The sequence below is a fragment of the Miniopterus schreibersii genome (assembly GCF_964146895.1).
Source record: "Miniopterus schreibersii genome assembly, chromosome: 6".
In the NCBI taxonomy this organism is placed as follows: Eukaryota; Metazoa; Chordata; class Mammalia; order Chiroptera; family Miniopteridae; genus Miniopterus; species Miniopterus schreibersii.
This window is the reverse complement of record NC_138107.1, coordinates 60,360,604-60,378,617: the sequence shown is the minus strand read 5'-3', so window position 1 is coordinate 60,378,617 and position 18,014 is coordinate 60,360,604. Positions and strand designations below refer to the sequence as shown.

At 44.0% G+C, this 18,014-nt stretch overlaps 2 protein-coding genes across 3 annotated transcripts in view; one reads left to right on the top strand and one right to left on the bottom strand.

Annotated features, from left to right (window-relative positions):
- The window catches only part of GOPC (golgi associated PDZ and coiled-coil motif containing), a 33,592-nt gene extending 26,866 nt beyond the window's left edge, over nt 1-6,726 (top strand). For both annotated transcript variants that reach the window (XM_081140898.1, XM_081140897.1), the window contains one exon: nt 1,828-6,726. In XM_081140898.1, coding sequence (XP_080997024.1) covers nt 1,828-1,958 — 131 coding nt within the window. In that variant the 3' untranslated portion in view covers nt 1,959-6,726. The remainder of the gene's footprint in view (nt 1-1,827) is intronic.
- A 2,899-nt stretch (nt 6,727-9,625) lies between these two features.
- Nucleotides 9,626-18,014, bottom strand: part of DCBLD1 (discoidin, CUB and LCCL domain containing 1) — a gene marked incomplete at its 5' end in the record, with an annotated part of 54,771 nt that continues 46,382 nt past the window's right edge. Inside the window, 7 exon segments of the mRNA XM_081141372.1 lie at nt 9,626-11,942; nt 13,573-13,692; nt 14,562-14,611; nt 14,847-14,934; nt 17,127-17,234; nt 17,335-17,482; nt 17,763-17,887. Coding sequence (XP_080997498.1) covers nt 11,479-11,942; nt 13,573-13,692; nt 14,562-14,611; nt 14,847-14,934; nt 17,127-17,234; nt 17,335-17,482; nt 17,763-17,887 — 1,103 coding nt within the window. The 3' untranslated portion in view covers nt 9,626-11,478.

The following is an 18,014-nucleotide window of genomic DNA, read 5'->3' as shown; positions in this document are numbered from 1 at the left end:
AATGTGAGCTTTCAAGTGAAAATTGGAATGTTGTAAAAATATTCATCAACCACAGTGAATTTGATAGCTTCCCAACACTTAAAGACCTTTTCTAATAAGATTGGTAGTGATATTAATGAGTGTGTTTTTTTCATATAGTAAGACGATGTGTGTCAACTTTTGGAAATGCTACATAACTCGGTGATCTAATATTTTTCAAATGACCATGCGTGACATTACAAAATCCTGCATGGGGAAAAGAGCCATTCAAAGTACAAAGTAGATAAATGGATTTTAATGTTAACAGAGTGCAAAATGTTTATTGATCTGGTTTCAAATTCTATATTGTGAAATTTTGGTATAATATCAAAGAAGAATATTGACAGTTATCTGAAAGGCTATTACTACTGTTCCCTCTTCAAACTGTGTATCTGTATGAGGGTGAAATTTCTTTAAAAACTGTACCAGATTGAACAGAAGCAAATAGGAGAATCCAGGATCTTCTATAAAGCCAGACATTAAGCATATTTGCAAAAATAATGCTAACTCCTCTGAGTAAACTTTTTGAAAAAAATAGTTATTTTCACTAAACAAATATGTTATTTATGTTAACATTTTTTTGTCATTTATAACTAAGTAATATTTTTTTTGAGAATTCTCAGTTTTAGTTGCCAATATGGTAAACATCAGTAGCTGACATAACACTAATAATGCACATAAAAAGAAGCTCTTTGGGGTACTTATTAAGAGTATAAAGGCATCCTAAGACCAAAACGTTTGAACTTCTGGCATAGAGTATTATAGTGAATAGATGAACTGTTGCCCATCTGCTAAACGTGTATGTTATGAGTCATATAAACAAAGACCCCAGTAGTAATTCCCCTCATGCATCTGGAACAAAACTATTGTGGCAAAACCTTACCCTCTTGGGGTGCTGTCCCTGTGATTTCATTACCTTCATCCTTTCTGCTATTTTCTGTCAGGATTAGAAGTCGTCTCTTCACTTTTTTTGCAGCTGAGGCTAAAAGACTTCTCTGTCACCTATGTAAATTGCAGCCCACTTAAATTGTGATGCCTAAGAATGTATGCTCTTAGGATATATTGCTTTTAACTGCTCAATGCACAAAAAATGTCTCCATTGGTTATTGTTTAGCGCATGTCCATACTTAATAGCTCACTAAATAGATGACATTGTCAACTATTTGAAAGCCTATTATCTATTTCATAGATTAACCAATATTTGTTTTGTATTTAACTGGACATTGTCTTGCCAGCAAACTAGATTTTCAGCAGTAAGCTAGTGTATTCCTTAGTGAACTGAAGTTAAATAATCTTAACGCAAAATGTAAAAGAAAAATACAGTTTACAGTCCAATAGATATTTGTGTAAGTAAAATTGAATTTTACAATTGCATTTGTCAATTCTAAGTTTCATGCAAAATTTGGTAGGAATTTTTATCTAATTTTTATATAGGTCCAATAGATAATAATATTTATTTATTTACTTTTTTATCCTCACCAGAGGATATTTTTTCCATTGCTTTCTCAGAGAGAGTTGGGGGAGGGGGAGAAACAGAAACATTGATGTGAGAGAGACACTGATTGGTTGCTCCCTGCGCACCCCTCACCAGGCCAGCAATGGAACCTGCAGCCGAGGTCTGTGCCCTTGACTGGAACCCAAAACCCTTCAGTGTGCAGGCCAACACTCTAACCACCTAGCCAAACGGGCTAGGGTGATGATATTATTAATTACAGTGGGGATTCATTCCTTTGTTTTTGCTCTGTAAAATCACAAGACCTTTTTTTTTTTAGACTAGAAAGTAACTGCTTTTTTCCATCTTTCTTTTAGGATTTAATAAGAAGGCAGTAACTGATGGACATGAAAATGGAGACCTGGGAACTTCGAGTGAAACTCCACTAGAAGACAGTGCTTCTAAATTAGATGATCTGCACAGTCTGTATCAAAGAAAGTCTTGTTAAATTGACTGTATCCCCAGACAAGATTGTAAAATCAGACTATTCTGAACTTAGGGCACTAGGGAAGATGGTGACAAAGACTATACAATACAAGCTCAAGGGAGGCCGTTTGTTGCCTAAATGAAAGGCGGGTACCTCAGGGCTTCATGCGAACAATTCTGAACGCCTGACTCCCTGTTTCTGTGGTATATCATAATTGGCTATTGCATGTAAAGCAATTTTGATTTTCTTAAAAAGTTGTAAAGCACCAAAGCATGTATTGCCCAAAAGGATATTACTGGGCTCTTAAGTACCAAATAAAGCACTACTGTTTTATTTGGTCCCTTTCCCACTTAGTAGAAGGATAGTGCTGACTAGTATTTTATAAGAAATAGCCTTTAAAAAAAAAGAGAATAAATGAATTCATGTTATATATTCCAGAATGTCAAGTGTGGTGTTTCACAGGACAAAACTTGACTCAGTGAATTGGAGAAATGTAGGCTATACTTAATTGTCTTTTAACTGAAAGAATGGTTTTAGGTGTTTAATTTATTTTGCATCCTGGTATCTAAATCAGTTCTTGATGATCATTTATGGTGATGAGTTTGCCATTCCGCTTTGCAGTACAAAATGGTTTTCTTAAAGCAATCCTTATCAATCAGTGCTGCACTAGAAATAGTTTCTGTAGTGACTGTACATTGTACCTTTCCGATTTTTAAAAGAAATGCAGATAAGTGTAAAATACCTGTTCCCAATTATGTTGATCTCTGTGCATGGTATTGGAGCATTACGTTATTACTGTGTAGTCTCAAATGCTTTTTTTCTGGGGTCTACAAAAAATTCATAAAGTTTGTCTTGCTATGATAGTTCTGGCACTTAGAGATACATTTTTCTGTCAGTAAAAGCTCAAATTTATTACTATGTCAACGAAATACTTGGCATTCAAACAGCAGTTTCCCCTCAGAGTAACTCATTTGCCAGTCACCTAAAAGGCTGAGGTACTGGTGGGAAAGATAAGGTGAAGACGTTTTCATGCAGCAAGTGTTCTAGCTCGCTTTTCACCTCAGTGGATGTTTGATTAAAGTGCTTTTCAGATGCAGACTACAGATCTGCTAGTTTTCTTATCCCAGGATTAAGCATGGAGTACCTGCTCTTTCATTTACTGTTCCATAGGCCACTGTACCTTGTTGGGGAAATGAAAATATTACATTTAAAGAGGTGATAGTTTTGCCAGTATCACTGTTTTAAGGATATACATTTAAAGGACTATTAAGTGGGGGGACAGCCTGCCAGGCTCTTAGAGTATTATCAGTTCTTCATTTCTAACAATCAGATGTTATGTGATATAACACATTTTCTTGTCTTTCCTAGATGCACTATATATTTGTTCATAGGTAACTCTATAAAGTGTATATACTTTATTGGTGGTTTTGCTATTTATAAATTTTGTTTTAACTATTGCTCATTTATGGTTTGTTTTGGTGGTTTTGTTCATCTGTATATCTCCATGTTCATTTGTAATAGAAATGCACTTCATGGTATATATTGTTACTGATATTAAAATACCTTGTAGGGTAAAGTTGCCTCCAAGCAAAAGCTAGTATTTAATTGCACAATGGAATAAGCAAGCTACATGTTGTTTGCTCCTGACATGCTAGGCTAGGCCTCTTAAAAGAAAAAAATGCTTTTTCCTTCTGCATCCCCCTCTGCTGCAAACACATAGCCCCATGCATGACTTGAGATCTGCACGTTGGAGTTTAGCCAGTGTACTCATGTAGTCAAGGACATTTACATTGTAGCAAATCTGAAAACTTGTTACTCGAAACCATGTTATTTTTATTTTTTTAAAACCCAGTCTGTAGTGGACAGCCATGGTATTTTTTTTTTTTTTTTTCAGAGAATACCTGTGACTGAATTCTTAGGAAATACTAGCTAAAACTTTTTGATTTTCAAAGACTACCTGATAAGTCAATGAGAATTTTGTTAGAGCCTTCCATTGGCATATCTATAAGGATGCTGTGCAATATAAAGGATTGTGAGAGAGGGTTATGATGTAACTCCTTTCAAGGGCTAACGAGCAGGATGGACATTTTTCCGAGTGGTTTAAAATTTAAAATGGCATGGGTCAGCTCCCTTTTCATTCCTGCTGCACCTGGTTGCAAGCCTACTTGAAAGCACTGTTGCTCACATGCTACTGTGAGCTTCCTGACAGGTGTTTAGAAACTACGCAGTTATAAGTTCATTTTAGAAATACGGTCTTTGGGGGATAGATTAAGAGTTACAGACTTTTTCCAAAGGGCTGAATGAGAAGCAGTTTTTTATTTTCACATGGACAGGAAAGAAACTCATGATGCTTAAGTTTCTAGGCAAAGTCAAACATAAGGAGAGAACCGCTGCAAAAAGAAAAAGGGCACAAACAGAATAGCCGAGAAAGAATCTTCAGCAGTGTGAGGGTTGTGTGTATACAGTTGCCTTTCAGCCTCTAAACTCTCTCCTACAGGAGCTGTTAGGAGTATGATGGAAGGACATTTAGGTCATTACACGTGGTAAAATAGATTTATGAGAGATGACAGTTTACAAGTCTTGGTGATTAAAACTTAACAGCTGTCAAAAGTTAGCAGTTTGTCTTGGTGCTGGTTTTATTTCCCCCCCAGTGAACTTACTTTGTCTTTATGTTTAGAAACAACATGTATGTATTCATGCCTCACTTGCACATTGACACCCTTATGGTAATTATAAGTGACACCCTATTCCACCTGTCCAGTCTTCCACTTAGGCTCGGCCTCAGATGTATAGGGTTTATGACAAATGGAATATATCTAGTTAAGTTGAGTTTAATATTTTTTTATTAGCCTGTAAATAAAGATGGCATCTTCTACATTAAAAATGGCATTGATCTCAGTTTCTTTTAAATGAATTTTGTTTCACATTAAATATTTTGGTTTATTATATATTTCTAATAGCTTCTATTATTTGTACCAACAAGTCATAAAGTGCATGCAAAGGCTGAACCTAGTTACTGTAGCAGAACTTTTTTTTTTTTTTTTTGGTGGAAATTATCTGTTTGGTGTTAGGAGCTGTTTAATCTGAGTTAGTTAAAAGTATGTTGGTTGGAAGGAACTGCCAGAGCAACTGTGGTACTGGCTTCTGTTGGAATTTAGCAGGTGGCAAAACTCTAGTCTTCTTGGGTTGGTTTTGTATTACAAATACTGATAGCCAGAGTTATCTATGAGGATAACATTGATAAAAATTAGAAAGCCAGCCCTACTAGATAGTATGTAAGAGGATATTCTTCCATTTTATCACCTAAATATGTATAATTTGGAAGTTCCCAAATTGTGTGTAAAATAATTTTTTAAAACATCTGTAAACATTGCTCAGATGTGTGGGTTTTTTTCTCAGAAGGATTACTTGTTATGAACATTTAGAAATACTTTTTTGTCTTGGACTAACCTTGATTTAGTGCCATTGTGATAATGCTTTCTATGTATCAGTTTAAGCTCCCAATCAAACAAGTAATTTGGAAAAGTTTCCCTAGAGCAATGTCACATAGGGTATTTATATTTATGAAAAGATTATTTGTATTTTCATTGTTAATCACCGTTCTATTTTAGGTGGTTTTATAACTTTTTTTTTTTTAACTAAAAGGTATTACAAATGACCATGTGTTGTTGGTGCTAAATACTTGTTTGATAATAAGTCTTTTTCAGGTGTATTTTGAAAGTTATGATCACTGTTGTGGCAGCCACAAGAATGCATCTGTCATCTCCACCAGGAAAGGAGCATGCTGGACTGAAGGACCCCCCAGCTCTGCACTCTGAAATCTATTGCTGCGTTAACATGAGGCTCTACTTCTCACACCCTGCTCCAGCCACTGACTGGTGTTCAGAGGGAGCCTATGACATCTTGACTTTGGCTTGAGGACTCCCTGACAGTCTTGCTAGACTCCCTTAGCATTACAGTATACTTTCAGTTGCTTTCACCCATCCTTCCTCCTTTCATTCACCTGGTGTCGTATCTGCATCGGGGTCCGGTTGTCCCCCATGCTCCGAACAACCCCAGCTCCCTCCTGATTTTTCCTCACCAGCGTTGTCCCTATTTAGCCCACTACACAGCTGACCCTTCCTCGGTCTTGGTGTCTGCTTCTAGTAGGACTCAGGCTAACACAGTGGACCAGGAGTGCGATCTGAGGAAACAGGCTAATAGGAGATTAGGAGCTGGCTCATCTCCCACCCGAAGGGTAAAGACGATGACATCCTGGTCTGTAAGTGGGATACATCTATGCAGTCTTTGGCACAACGTCATGGCCCAGCTACGAAATACTTCACAGATGGTGTGCAGAAAAGTTAACATCGCAGGCCTGAACCTGGTTGCAAGGTCGCCTTTGGCTAATGTCCAGCAATGAGAATTTCAGGAGTGTTTCCCCCCATTTCCTAACTGATAAGAGTTGTTTACTGAGCCTGAGATGTTTGTACAAACCATAGGGCATATGTTGAACACCTGTTTCCTTCTGGGAATCTGAAATTTTGGTAGGTGCCAGGCAGAGTGCATCCACGTGACTGAGCCTGATAAAACCCTGGCCTCCTATGCCCACGCCCAGGCTGGAGCAAGCTTCCGTGATGGACAGTACTTTATACATTTTACACATCATTGCCAGGGATTGAAGCTCATCCTGTGTGACTCCACTGGGACAAGACTCAGAGCTTTGCCTGGTTTCCTCGGGTTGGTTCATGTGCCTTTTCCCTTGGCTGATTCTGTTCGATGTTCTTTAATAAATCATGGTTGTGAATACACTTCTGTGCTTAGTCTTGTGGGTTTTTCTAGCAAGTCACTCAACCTGGGCATGGTCTTGGACACCCTAGACACAGGTGGTAACTTGGGCAAATGTCCTCATGGAGAGGAATTCTCTAGAAAGTCAGTGACACATGCATTTGCTAAACATGGGGAGAACACCACCTACCAGAAGAGCAGTGTTGATTACTGCTGAGTTGGCGCTGATGACCTATAGAAGGATGAGACTGAGGGCTGTTATCAAGCTGTTAGTGCTGAAATACAGCAAAACTTAACAGAGCCTCAAGAACATTATAAAATTCCATCACAGTAGTGGGAGTTTACAACAAAACTTGCAAAGAAATTGAGAAAGGAATATTTGAACAGCAAAAGTATGAAGATTGTTTTGAAGTTCAAGTTAAAAGGGTATTTGGTTGTAAAAGAAAGACAACAGCCACGGCTAGGTTCAGGTGGTTGGAGCGTTGGGGATCTAGTCCCCAGGTGGGGTGCGTATGGAAGGCGACGGATGTTTCTCACATCAATGTTTCTCTCCGCCCTCCCCCTTCCTCTCTCTCTAAATCAATAAAACATATCCTCTGGTGGGGATAAAAAAACATCTGGCTTATAAATAGGTGAACTATAAGAAGGAAAATTAGATACACAAAATGTAAAACAGACTGGGTTCTGTGGCTCTGGAAAGGTAAGTTGCAATTTGCTAAAGTGACAGCAGGGGGAAGCAGATTCAAATGTGATAATTCTGTTAGAGCGGGAAGGCTTTATAAACAATCAAATAAAATACTCTGTCCTCGCATGCAGTACACGTGTTCAGCTGTCTACTGTGTGGCCTCACATGTAATACATGAGCTCAATTGAAAAAAATACTCTATTAATGAGGATGAGTAAACTGAGGGCCAGAAAAGTTACATTACTTGTCCAGGGTCACACAGGTAGTGCCAGAGCCAGCACTCAAAACCCTCCTGATTCTACTTTAATTGGCCACTTTCAGAGAGGGGAAGGGGAAACATAGATGAAGCTGTCAGCTCTTCAGTCTTTCTCCTCAATAACTGTATTGTCCTTAAATGGTGTGAAGTTTAATGGAACCTAGGATTCAGTCTTAATTTCAAAAATGATGGAGCTAGATTTAAACTGCACTAGAAATAGTTTTTCTGTGGAGTGAATGTTACAATGCCAGGCTGAAGTTACATAGTAGATTCTTAGGTCCTGGAGACTAGAGCATTCTGATCCCCCCCCCACCCCCCCCCCCCCACACACGACCTCTTCGTTTGTACATACAGTCCCCATGTTCTTTAGGAAGCCAGGCGGCAACAAGAATATTTGTGATGTCAGAGGAAGGCGTCAGTCTCACGAGGTGCCTCCCTAGGGTTATCCTTGCCATTGTTAAGGGCATTTTTACTTCTCTCTGGGGCTATAACAAATGAGTTATCCGCTTCTGAAAACTTCTCTTTCTCTCAGCATGTCCTCGGGTGAGGATTTAAAAAAAAATTTAAACATTTCTATAGAGAAAATTGAGTGCTGCTTCCTCCACCAAATTACCACAATATATGGTTGCATGGGCCGATGCTACCAAACCTTCAAAAAGCTGGTTTTGAATGCCTGGCAGGAGAAAACCTGAAAAGACAAGAAAATGCCTAAATTGTTTTTGTCAAGCTAATAAAACATGATAAAGATGGACGCAAAGAAAGAAAATGAAAGGCCTGTCTTAGAAAAGGATATTAATGCAAAAATCCTAAATAAAATGTCATCAATGTGAAGTCAGCAGCACTTTGATGGACTTAAATGGTGATGGAAAGAGACATGACTTGAGGTGGTGAACGCACAGTACAATATACAGATGATGGATTTTAGAACTGTACACCTGAAACCTACATAATTTTATTAACCAATGTCACCCTGATATATTCAATTTAAAACAAACGAAAACCAAAGTCCTGTTCTCCACTTTCTGTCATGATTAGATCATGAGCCAGGGGAAGAAATGTGCTGATGAAAACAACTGCCTTGAAAAAAAGTCTTTTCTTCTGGACTACTATTTTAGTGTTAAAGTACGATATACAGCCCACTGGGGAAAAGAAAGGCCTATTGGGAACAAACACTTTGATAAGTATTATCCCACTGAATTCTTATCTGTAAGCCTCGGAGGAAGGCACATGAACATCACTTTTACACGAGGAAACTGAGGCTCAGGGTTGTATATAATGGCAGACTGAATATACAAATGGATAATGGTCAGACCATATATAAAAATAGAACTCTGGTTCACAACCTATAGCAATAAATGCAAGAAATCAACCCATTATCCACAGTAACCAGCCCAGAAAGCCAGCCTGCTATAAGTCAGACCTATAGGAAGTCAGACTACTATTTCTAGTAACAATGCAAGAAACCAAACAATAACACCTGTGAAAATCGACCCCAAATACCTTAAATTTGATTAATAACTGTTAGCTTCCCTAATTTTTGTCCCCACTTCCAACTTAAGACCAACCAGAGAAAACCAATTATGTCCCCCTAACCAATTAACAGGAGGCTCCACTTCTAGTCAATCCCGCCTAACTTTCCCCAGGCCAGCAGAGTCCTGTTAGGGCACACCTGAAGCCTCCCCTTTGCCCCACTATAAACCTTTCCCACTCCTTGCTGCCCGAGAGTCTCTCTCCACCAAAATGCAATTGATGGTGGCTGATTCCACCACAGCAGCAAGCTCTTGAATAGCCAATGCTTGTTCTCATAGGGCTCGTCTTCATTTATTCCCGTAACACCTGGCCCAGCCTTCAGCTGTTGTGTGGCAGGTCAGGGTCTGGACCCAAGACCCATCTGGCCCCAAGTCCGTGCTTTGTCCACTGTACCACTTGTCCTTTCTTCGCTCCTGAGCTGCAAGCAGATGCCAATGAGAGGCAGAGGCATTTGATCTGGCAGTTTATTACGTTAGTATGCGTACAAAACCACGTAAACGCCACAAAGTATGGTTTACCCTCCACAATAACCAACAGATAGTGTGTAACATTCCAGCACCCTCACTATTTTCACGTTGATACTTTTCACAGAAAGTTATAATCGTACAAGCAAGATTAGAATACGTTGTTTAGAGAAAGAATCTTTTTGGTCCACATTTCCTATTAAAAGAAACAAACACATATTTTCCTCTTTGGCAAAAGAGGTTAAATCCCCCACAGTGAACTCACAAAGCAAACTCAGATAAAAAACCACTGAACATGAGGTACAGCTGAGGTCTGGGCTCATTGGGAATTACAGACACATACTCAAGGGGAAAAGTGTTCCTCACAGAACCAGTTCAGTGCCCAACCATCTCAGTAGAAAGAGCTCTACTTAGATTTGGCCTCGGTCACTTCTGTAAGAACACACTTCAAATAACTTTTCTGTGTTTCAGAGTACAATGTGCTATTTCTGAAGAAAGGCATGAAAAGTGTGGGTGTCTGACCTCAGCAATATTTTTAATCTGAGGTACAAAAGCATCTGACACAGTGATTCAGACTGGAATTGCTGTGCCACCTTCATTCAATTTGTTGGGAGAGCCGTTTTGGTTGCTGTAAAGTCTCGGCATTTGGCTTTGCAGAGAGTGTGTAAAGGTGGACTTGCGTGTGAAAGCCATACAGCATCTGCCAGGTCTGTGAGCAAGAGCAGAGTGTGATGAAGGCCGGTTGCTCAGGGATCCAGGTCCTGCAGGCAGGGCAGCAGGTCCCCTGCAGGAGAGGCCTGCACCGTGCAGGCCGGACCCTCCACTGCATGTCCCTACCTGAATCCGAGTCTAAGGAACCAGCAGTTGCTGAGGTGGTTGTGTGTGTGTTTTTTTAATCTACAATCATAATTGCTAACAACCACCCTGGTGTGCTTTTCATGCTTCAAGTAATTTCATTCCTTCCAGGAGAAGAATGCCAACAATGCTTTTAGTTCTAGTTATCAAAGGAGAGGAAATGAGCTACAATAGCAACATGATTAAGTTTGAACGGACCTGCTGCTAACACAGTATCAGAGAAAATGTACTTAACAAGTGAACATACCATTAGATACGTTTTTGCAACAGCTGCGTCCTCCCACTTAATCTCTGTGCAGAACTAACATCTGATAAAGCAAACTTAAGTTACTTCAATTCCTGTTAAATACAACTGTACAGACTGCACATTTTACACCAGAGCAGCTCAGTATCACAGTTGGAGAAATGAAAATGCCATCTCAAAATTTTCATTTTTTCTAGCCCATCAGACTCTCGCCCTAAGGGTCAGAACAAAACCAGCTGCACAGCTTTGTAAACAGTATGAGAGGTGGCCTCTGGGATTCCACCGCAGGATCCTATTAAATCGCACACGCACGCGCGCGCGCACACACACATGCACAAGCACGCACACACACACACACGCGCGCGCACACACACGCACACACACAAGCACACCAGCGCGCGCACACACACACGCACACACACGCGCGCGCACACACGCACACACGCACGCACACACGCACGCGCGCACACACACGCGCGCACACACGCACGCGCACACACGCACGCACACATGCACGCACACACGCACGCACACACGCACACACACACGCGCGCGCACACACGCGCACACATAAGCACACCAGCGCGCGCGCACACACGCGCACACGCACGCACACACGCGCACACACGCGCACACACATAAGCACACCGGCGCGCACACACGCACACGCGCGCTCCCTCGAGCCCATGTCCCTCTTCGGCGCGCCCGCGCTCAGCACCGCAGCAGGTCTCCCGCCGAGCTCACAGCAGCGCGGTCACGGCCGTCGCGCCGAGGGGTCCGAGGCAGTCTCCGGGCGCTGAGTAGGCGTCGGCCGCCTGGGGCGGGCAGTCCGGCTCCGCGCCCTCCGCGGTTAAGCAGCCGCCGGCTTTGGGCTCGTCGTAGCCCGGGTCGGGGAGCGCGGGGCCCTGCGGCCTCGGACGGGCGGCGGGGGCGGGGGCCGGGGAGCGCGCCGGCACGTGGTAGCCGCGCGGCGCGGGGCAGGCGCGCGCCCGGCCCGGGGGCCGCCCCACGATGGGCGTGGCGTACTCGGGCTCGGCGCTGGTCAGCGGCAGCGCGTACTGGCGGCCGCCCGGGAGCGGGCGGAGGTAGTGGCCGCGGGCCGCGGCGCCCGGCCCCGCCGCGGGGGCCTCGGAGTCCACGGGCCGGAAGGTGGAGCCCTTGCGCGTGACCGTGCCGGTGCCGATCATGAGCGGCTGCTGGTAATCTGAAACCGGAGGACAGACGCCCGCACCGTCGGTGGCCCGCGGGCGGCTGGGGGGACGCGGGGACGCGGGGCGCACACGCCAGCCCGGGCTCTCGGCCGGGGCCCGAACCAGACGGGCGATTACTGTCACCCTGACTAGAAACAGGGCAGAAGTACTTCAGGGAGCTCTTGAACTGGGGGGGGAAATGCCAGATTTTGGAAGGGGGGAGCAATTAACCTATTAAACAGCATGAAAACAGTATGATGTGGCCAGAGTGCGAGGGACGGGGAGTCCTTTAGGAGAAACTAAAGACCCAAACAGTAGGTTGGGAAGCAACGATATTGATAAAACTCACATTGGAGCCGTTTTCCCACAACAGGCACCATTCTAAGACATTAAGATACCAATTAATTAAACCTCCGAAAAAAGAACTAGTATGAAGTAGGGCCTATTACTCCATTTTACAAACGGACAGCTGTCGGAGAGATGAGGTCACGTCTCCGAGGTCCCACAGCTGCTGCCAGGGGGCCGCACTCAAGCCCACGTCCCGCGCCTGCTGCCGGCCGCTGCTGGCCAGCGGGAGGAGCCCCGAGGGCGCGGGGGGGAGCGCAGAGGGCGCGGGGGAGGCCCCGAGGGCGCGGGAGGAGCCCCGAGGGCGCGGGGGAGGCCCCGAGGGCGCGGGAGGAGCCCCGAGGGCGCGGGGGAGGCACCGAGGGCGCGGGAGGAGCACCGAGGGCGCGGGAGGAGCACCGAGGGCGCGGGGGAGGCACTGAGGGCGCGGGGGAGGCACCGAGGGCGCGGGAGGAGCCCCGAGGGCGCGGGAGGAGCACCGAGGGCGCGGAGGGGAAGCACCGAGGGCGCGGGGGAGGCACCGAGGGCGCGGGAGGAGCCCCGAGGGCGCGGGGGAGGCACCGAGGGCGCGGGGGAGGCACCGAGGGCGCGGGAGGAGCCCCGAGGGCGCGGGGGGGGGGGGGAAGCACCGAGGGCGCGGGGGAGGCACCGAGGGCGCGGGAGGAGCCCCGAGGGCGCGGGGGAGGCACCGAGGGCGCGGGGGAGGCACCGAGGGCGCGGGAGGAGCCCCGAGGGCGCGGGGGGGGGGGGGGAGGCACCGAGGGCGCGGGAGGAGCCCCGAGGGCACGGGGGGAAGCACCGAGGGCGCGGGGGAGGCTGGCTCCATTCCCGAGGGCTCTAAGTGAGAGGCCGCACGGGTAGAGGTGACGGGAGGCTGACGGAGGAGGGAGATTAAAAACGAGAAGTGCCAAGCAAAGAGAAATGAAACAGACGGTGCACACTAGGGAACTGGCCACATCCTGGAGACGGGCCGGAGGAATGCACTAGCTAGGATGGGGTGCCTCAGTCTCAACCTCAGGAGCAGAAACAGACTGAGTAAGCGCTTCATTCGGATGTTAGTGGTCCGTCAGGGCCCTTGCCTTGGGGGTATCACAGCCCCTGCAGGTGCAAGAGCCTCGGCCCAGTGGGGCTCCTGAGAAATACCTGTGTCCACTTGCCACTGTGTGATGCCGAAAGCAAGCGTCCCACGTTACCGATTCAGGGCACCCCACCTCCGCGGCAGGACTTAGCCTCATTTCCCTCCTGGCGTCCCCTCCCCCACGGCGCCGCCCCCGAGGCTACCACAGGCCTGGCCCTTACCCGCCATGTCCCGTGGGATGAGCTCTAACTTCCGCGTCGCCTCCTTTTCGCTATCATAGCTGATGGCGAACTCGGCTGACTGGTGTCTGGCAAAGGGATATTTAATCTGCTTCCAACAGTCTGGAACAGAGATAACGGGAGACAAAGTGACATCTTAGAGGCACAGCCTGCATTCGCTGCTGCCCCGCGTGCACCCCTCCTGCACCCCTCGGTGAGCCTGAGGTCAGGCAGCCTCCTGCCGCTGACCTCGTGATAAATTCCCGGGCACTGTGCTTCCCGTGTGTGGCGGAAACAGCATGCCGAGGTGGTTATAACCACAGCAAACACATCCCAGCCTGCTTTCTACTGTGCCTTCAAAATGCACCTGTGTGCCCATCAGGCCCCAGATTTCCCGTTAGACCACCTGGCCCTGGTTTTCCACGGCATCTCTGACCCCAAGGAATCAACACAGCTGGCCGTCTAGACCCTGTGAGGTGGAGTCCCAAGCTGTTTCGGAGATTCTCAGGGGTCCTGCCCCCCTGCCCTCTCTCTCTGGACTGCTGCTGATGCATTGCTCGGGCCTTCTGTGTCCTAAGGGTTCTCTGACACCTAAACACGAGCCCTGTCTAGTCCTTCCCCGACTTCCCAGAGAGGAAAATACAATGCAAGCCTGCAGGTGTTGAGTGCTGGACAATGTTGAGCTCACAGGTGGGGCTTTTATAACTTCTCCTTAATGATAGGCCTGTGTTGCCTAAACTCCAGTGCCAAATATATATATATATACATATGAATGTTGATAAATGATGGAATGCTGTTGAACAAAAGTAAAAGTAAACTAAAAATTCTGAATTAGAAAGATACAATGTATTCCTTCCTTATAAATTTGCTAACTTAAAGGCTATAGGCTTTATTTTCATTTTATTTTAGAAGACCTAATGGTGCTTTTAATCAGCAGATCCTGTCTCTTCCTCAAAGACAGAATAAAATTGTAGGCAGAGATTTCAACCAACCTGTTTTCCGAGCTTTAGCAGATGCATAAGGAGTTCCTTTCTTCTTCTTCCTATCAAGACAAAAAAAATCCTACTGGAAATGTTTCCAAATGATAAGTATTGTTTACAACACAATACTTGATACTTTCTACCTCTATCCCACACGTTTGCAAATTGCAAGTTAACATTTTATCTTGGAGGAAGTAATGTTGCTTTTCTACACATGAGCAACTGAAGAGTAAACTTTTGGGTTTTGTGATTGTTTACATAACTGGAGATGGAATTTAAAAATGTAAAGTCACATACTTTCTGAGGACTGCCGAGATTGCCATTCCGGTAACGAGCAGGACAAGGAGGAGCACCAGCGGGGTAACCACCACTGCGACGTTCACTCCTAAGAGTGGAAGCAGCACGTTACAACAGACACGACCTGCAACCACATTTCACGATCTCAAACTCAACGTTGATTTGAAAGGTCTTCAAGGGTTAACACATGGGGAAAATGAATACATGCTAGGCCTTTGCTGACATTGGAAAGCAAAAACAGAATTCAAAATCCTGGCTAAGGTTTAGGAAAATAAAGTTTATCCCCTGCCCCCTGCTTCTAAGGGAAGTTTTCTTTTTTCATTTTAAAAAATTAAAGAAATTCTCAGTTACAGTTGGCATACAATATTATATTAGTTTCGGGTGTAAAACATAGCGACTAGACATTTATATAACTTACAAAGGGATCACCCCAACAAGTCTGGTAGGCATCGGAAGCCATACCTAGTTACTACAATACTATTGACTATATTCTCTATGCTGTACTTTGCATCCCTGTGACTGTTTTTATAACTGGCAATTTGCACACCTTAATCCCTTCCCCTTTTTCACCCATCCCCCAATTCCCCTCCCATCTGGCAACCATCAACATGCTCCCTGTATCTATGAGTCTGTTTCTGTTTTGTTTGTTCACTTATTTTGTTTTTTTAAGACTCCACATATAAGTGAAATCATGTGGTCCTTGTCTCTCGGTGTCTGACTTAGGTCACTTAGCATAATACCCTCTAGGTCCGTTCATGCTGTCACAGGTGGCAAGATTTCATTCCAAACAGCAGTTTTCAATGTTCTTCAGGGATTATCTGAGCTCGTTGAGACCACATCAGACTCCAAAAGTGAGAATTGAGGGGAAGGTTTACAGCTGTCCCACCCAGGCAGGAGCTATTCAGACAGGTAAAGAATTTCAGCTGCGTGGAGCTCTTCACTTGGCTCACGCAGCCAGTTCCCCGACAGGGGGCGGGTTTGGACCTGGACAATAACAGAAGCCTGGGGACCCTGGGCTTCTCATTACCAGAGCTTTGGAGCTGTGGCCTGAAAGGAAACACAGCCTGATGACCTCAAGCAGCACTTCCACCCTGCTGCATGCAACAACAGACCATGTCTTCCTACAGCTCTTTCTGCTGTAAAAAAGGAGGTCATTTACCAGGCACTACAGCAGGCCCCGAGCTTGTAGAAATGAATATAAACTAAAAGACAAATATATATTCTCCACCCTGCTTTATTTGTGATCCCCGGGAAGAAAACATAGAGACAACCAGGAGTGGGAAAGTGTAGTTCGTGAAAGTTAGGATAAGGAACTTAGAAAGGAACAAGAGTTATGTGAATATCCGTGCTGGTGTTATTTATAAAAGTGGAAACTTGGGGGAAACTTAACAAACAATAGGAGAATAGTTCACTAAATAATGGTATTTTCATATGAAAAATACTATAAAGATATTAATAATTATATTTTTCAACTATTTAATAACATTGAAAAATGCTCATAATATAATGTTAAATGAAAAATATATGCTACAGAACAGAATCTATGCTGTGCTATCATTTTGTCTCAAAGTTATAAATATAATTGATGGGATGCACTAGAATTTGGTGAGTATCTATGTATGCTGATATATAAAATTTATATTTATATTATTTTTATTTCTCTAATCCTCCCAAATTTTATAAAATTAATATGCAAATTATCTTATATTCTGAAAAACAAATGTACTTATACTGTTCATTACTTGAATAAGTTATATACACTTACACGTTCAGAATTCAAAAAGTATATAAAGGTATGGAGTGCAATGGCCATCTCCTACCCCTGTTTCTCCTCCACGGAAAGCCAAATTATGTTTTCTGACATTGTTCCAGAAATAATGAATACATATATCTTTATTTTTCCTTTTTTACACACATATTAGCATGCTCTATAGACTGTTCTCTACCTTGCTTATTTATTTAACTTGTCAATTTATCTCAGAGAGCCTTCTAGATTACTAACACACTCTTTGTCATGGCTGAAGAGTATACCATTCATGGATGTGCTATTATTTTTCCATAAAATATTTACCTAGTGTTTGAAGGGCAAGCCCTATCTTTTCTACTTACAATACTGCAATAATGGTTGTAAACGTACATCATTTACCCATGTGCAGATGCCTCTGAAACATCTGCTTCCAGACACTTACATACAAAGAAAAAGAATTTTGTTGAAGGCACTGTAATACTGGTTGGAGTACCAGTTAAACTCCTGAGGAAATCACAAAACAAGTGCTCTACCTGTGGGCATTTCCTGAGAAGGGATGAGTTTTGTGATCGTCTCATCTTCTCTTTCAGTGGAAACAACAGAACGTGAATTGCTTTGGCGCCACACCAATGAATCGTTACCTGAAACAGAAGGGATATCGGAAAACCCACATTAGTAACAGCAATTTGTGAAAGGACATGACCAGAACTGAATTACTCCCTGACTCCCCCTGACTCCTACCTTGTGTAATCTGGCAACCAATGAGCTCCACTTTCAAGGCGATCCTCTGGGGCCACGTTTGGGGGACGACCCGCACGTATCTGGCCACGATGGGAGGGATGAAATTATTCATCACCGGATCCCGAAAATTGAAGTTGCCCCGAAACACCTGTGGAAACAGGTAACTTTTACCTGAAGATTCTTTTAGTTAGTTTTTAGGTCTTTATTGACCCATTCTTACTGGGTTACATGAAACCAAAGCCAGGATTCTATGTCTGTTGCTTTTTTTTTTTTTAGACACTCTTGATATCAAAGATACAAGGTTTTGCAAAGAAAGGCCAAGCTACCTAGCTAACGTGGTGCTGCGAATCTGTTTTCTGGAAACAGGGCAATAAACTATCTGGAGCCCTGCTCTCCTGCTCTGTTCTTTCCTCCAGAGTTTCTCTTACCTTTTTTTCGTTATTCACAATTCCTTTGTAGGTCCTCCACTTGGAGTTGTTATTTTTGAAGTTCATCACAAAACTCTTAACATAGAAGTTGAAATTTGGCTGTGTGGATTCTGTGGTCCTAATTCCTTGTAAGAAAATATTATTTATAGGTTAGTTTTTAAGATATGTTAGATATAGCATATGTTTTAACTTCAGGTTTATTTTTTTCCCCCCTCATGTGAAATCTCAAATCATTTCACAGGCCAGCTTTTC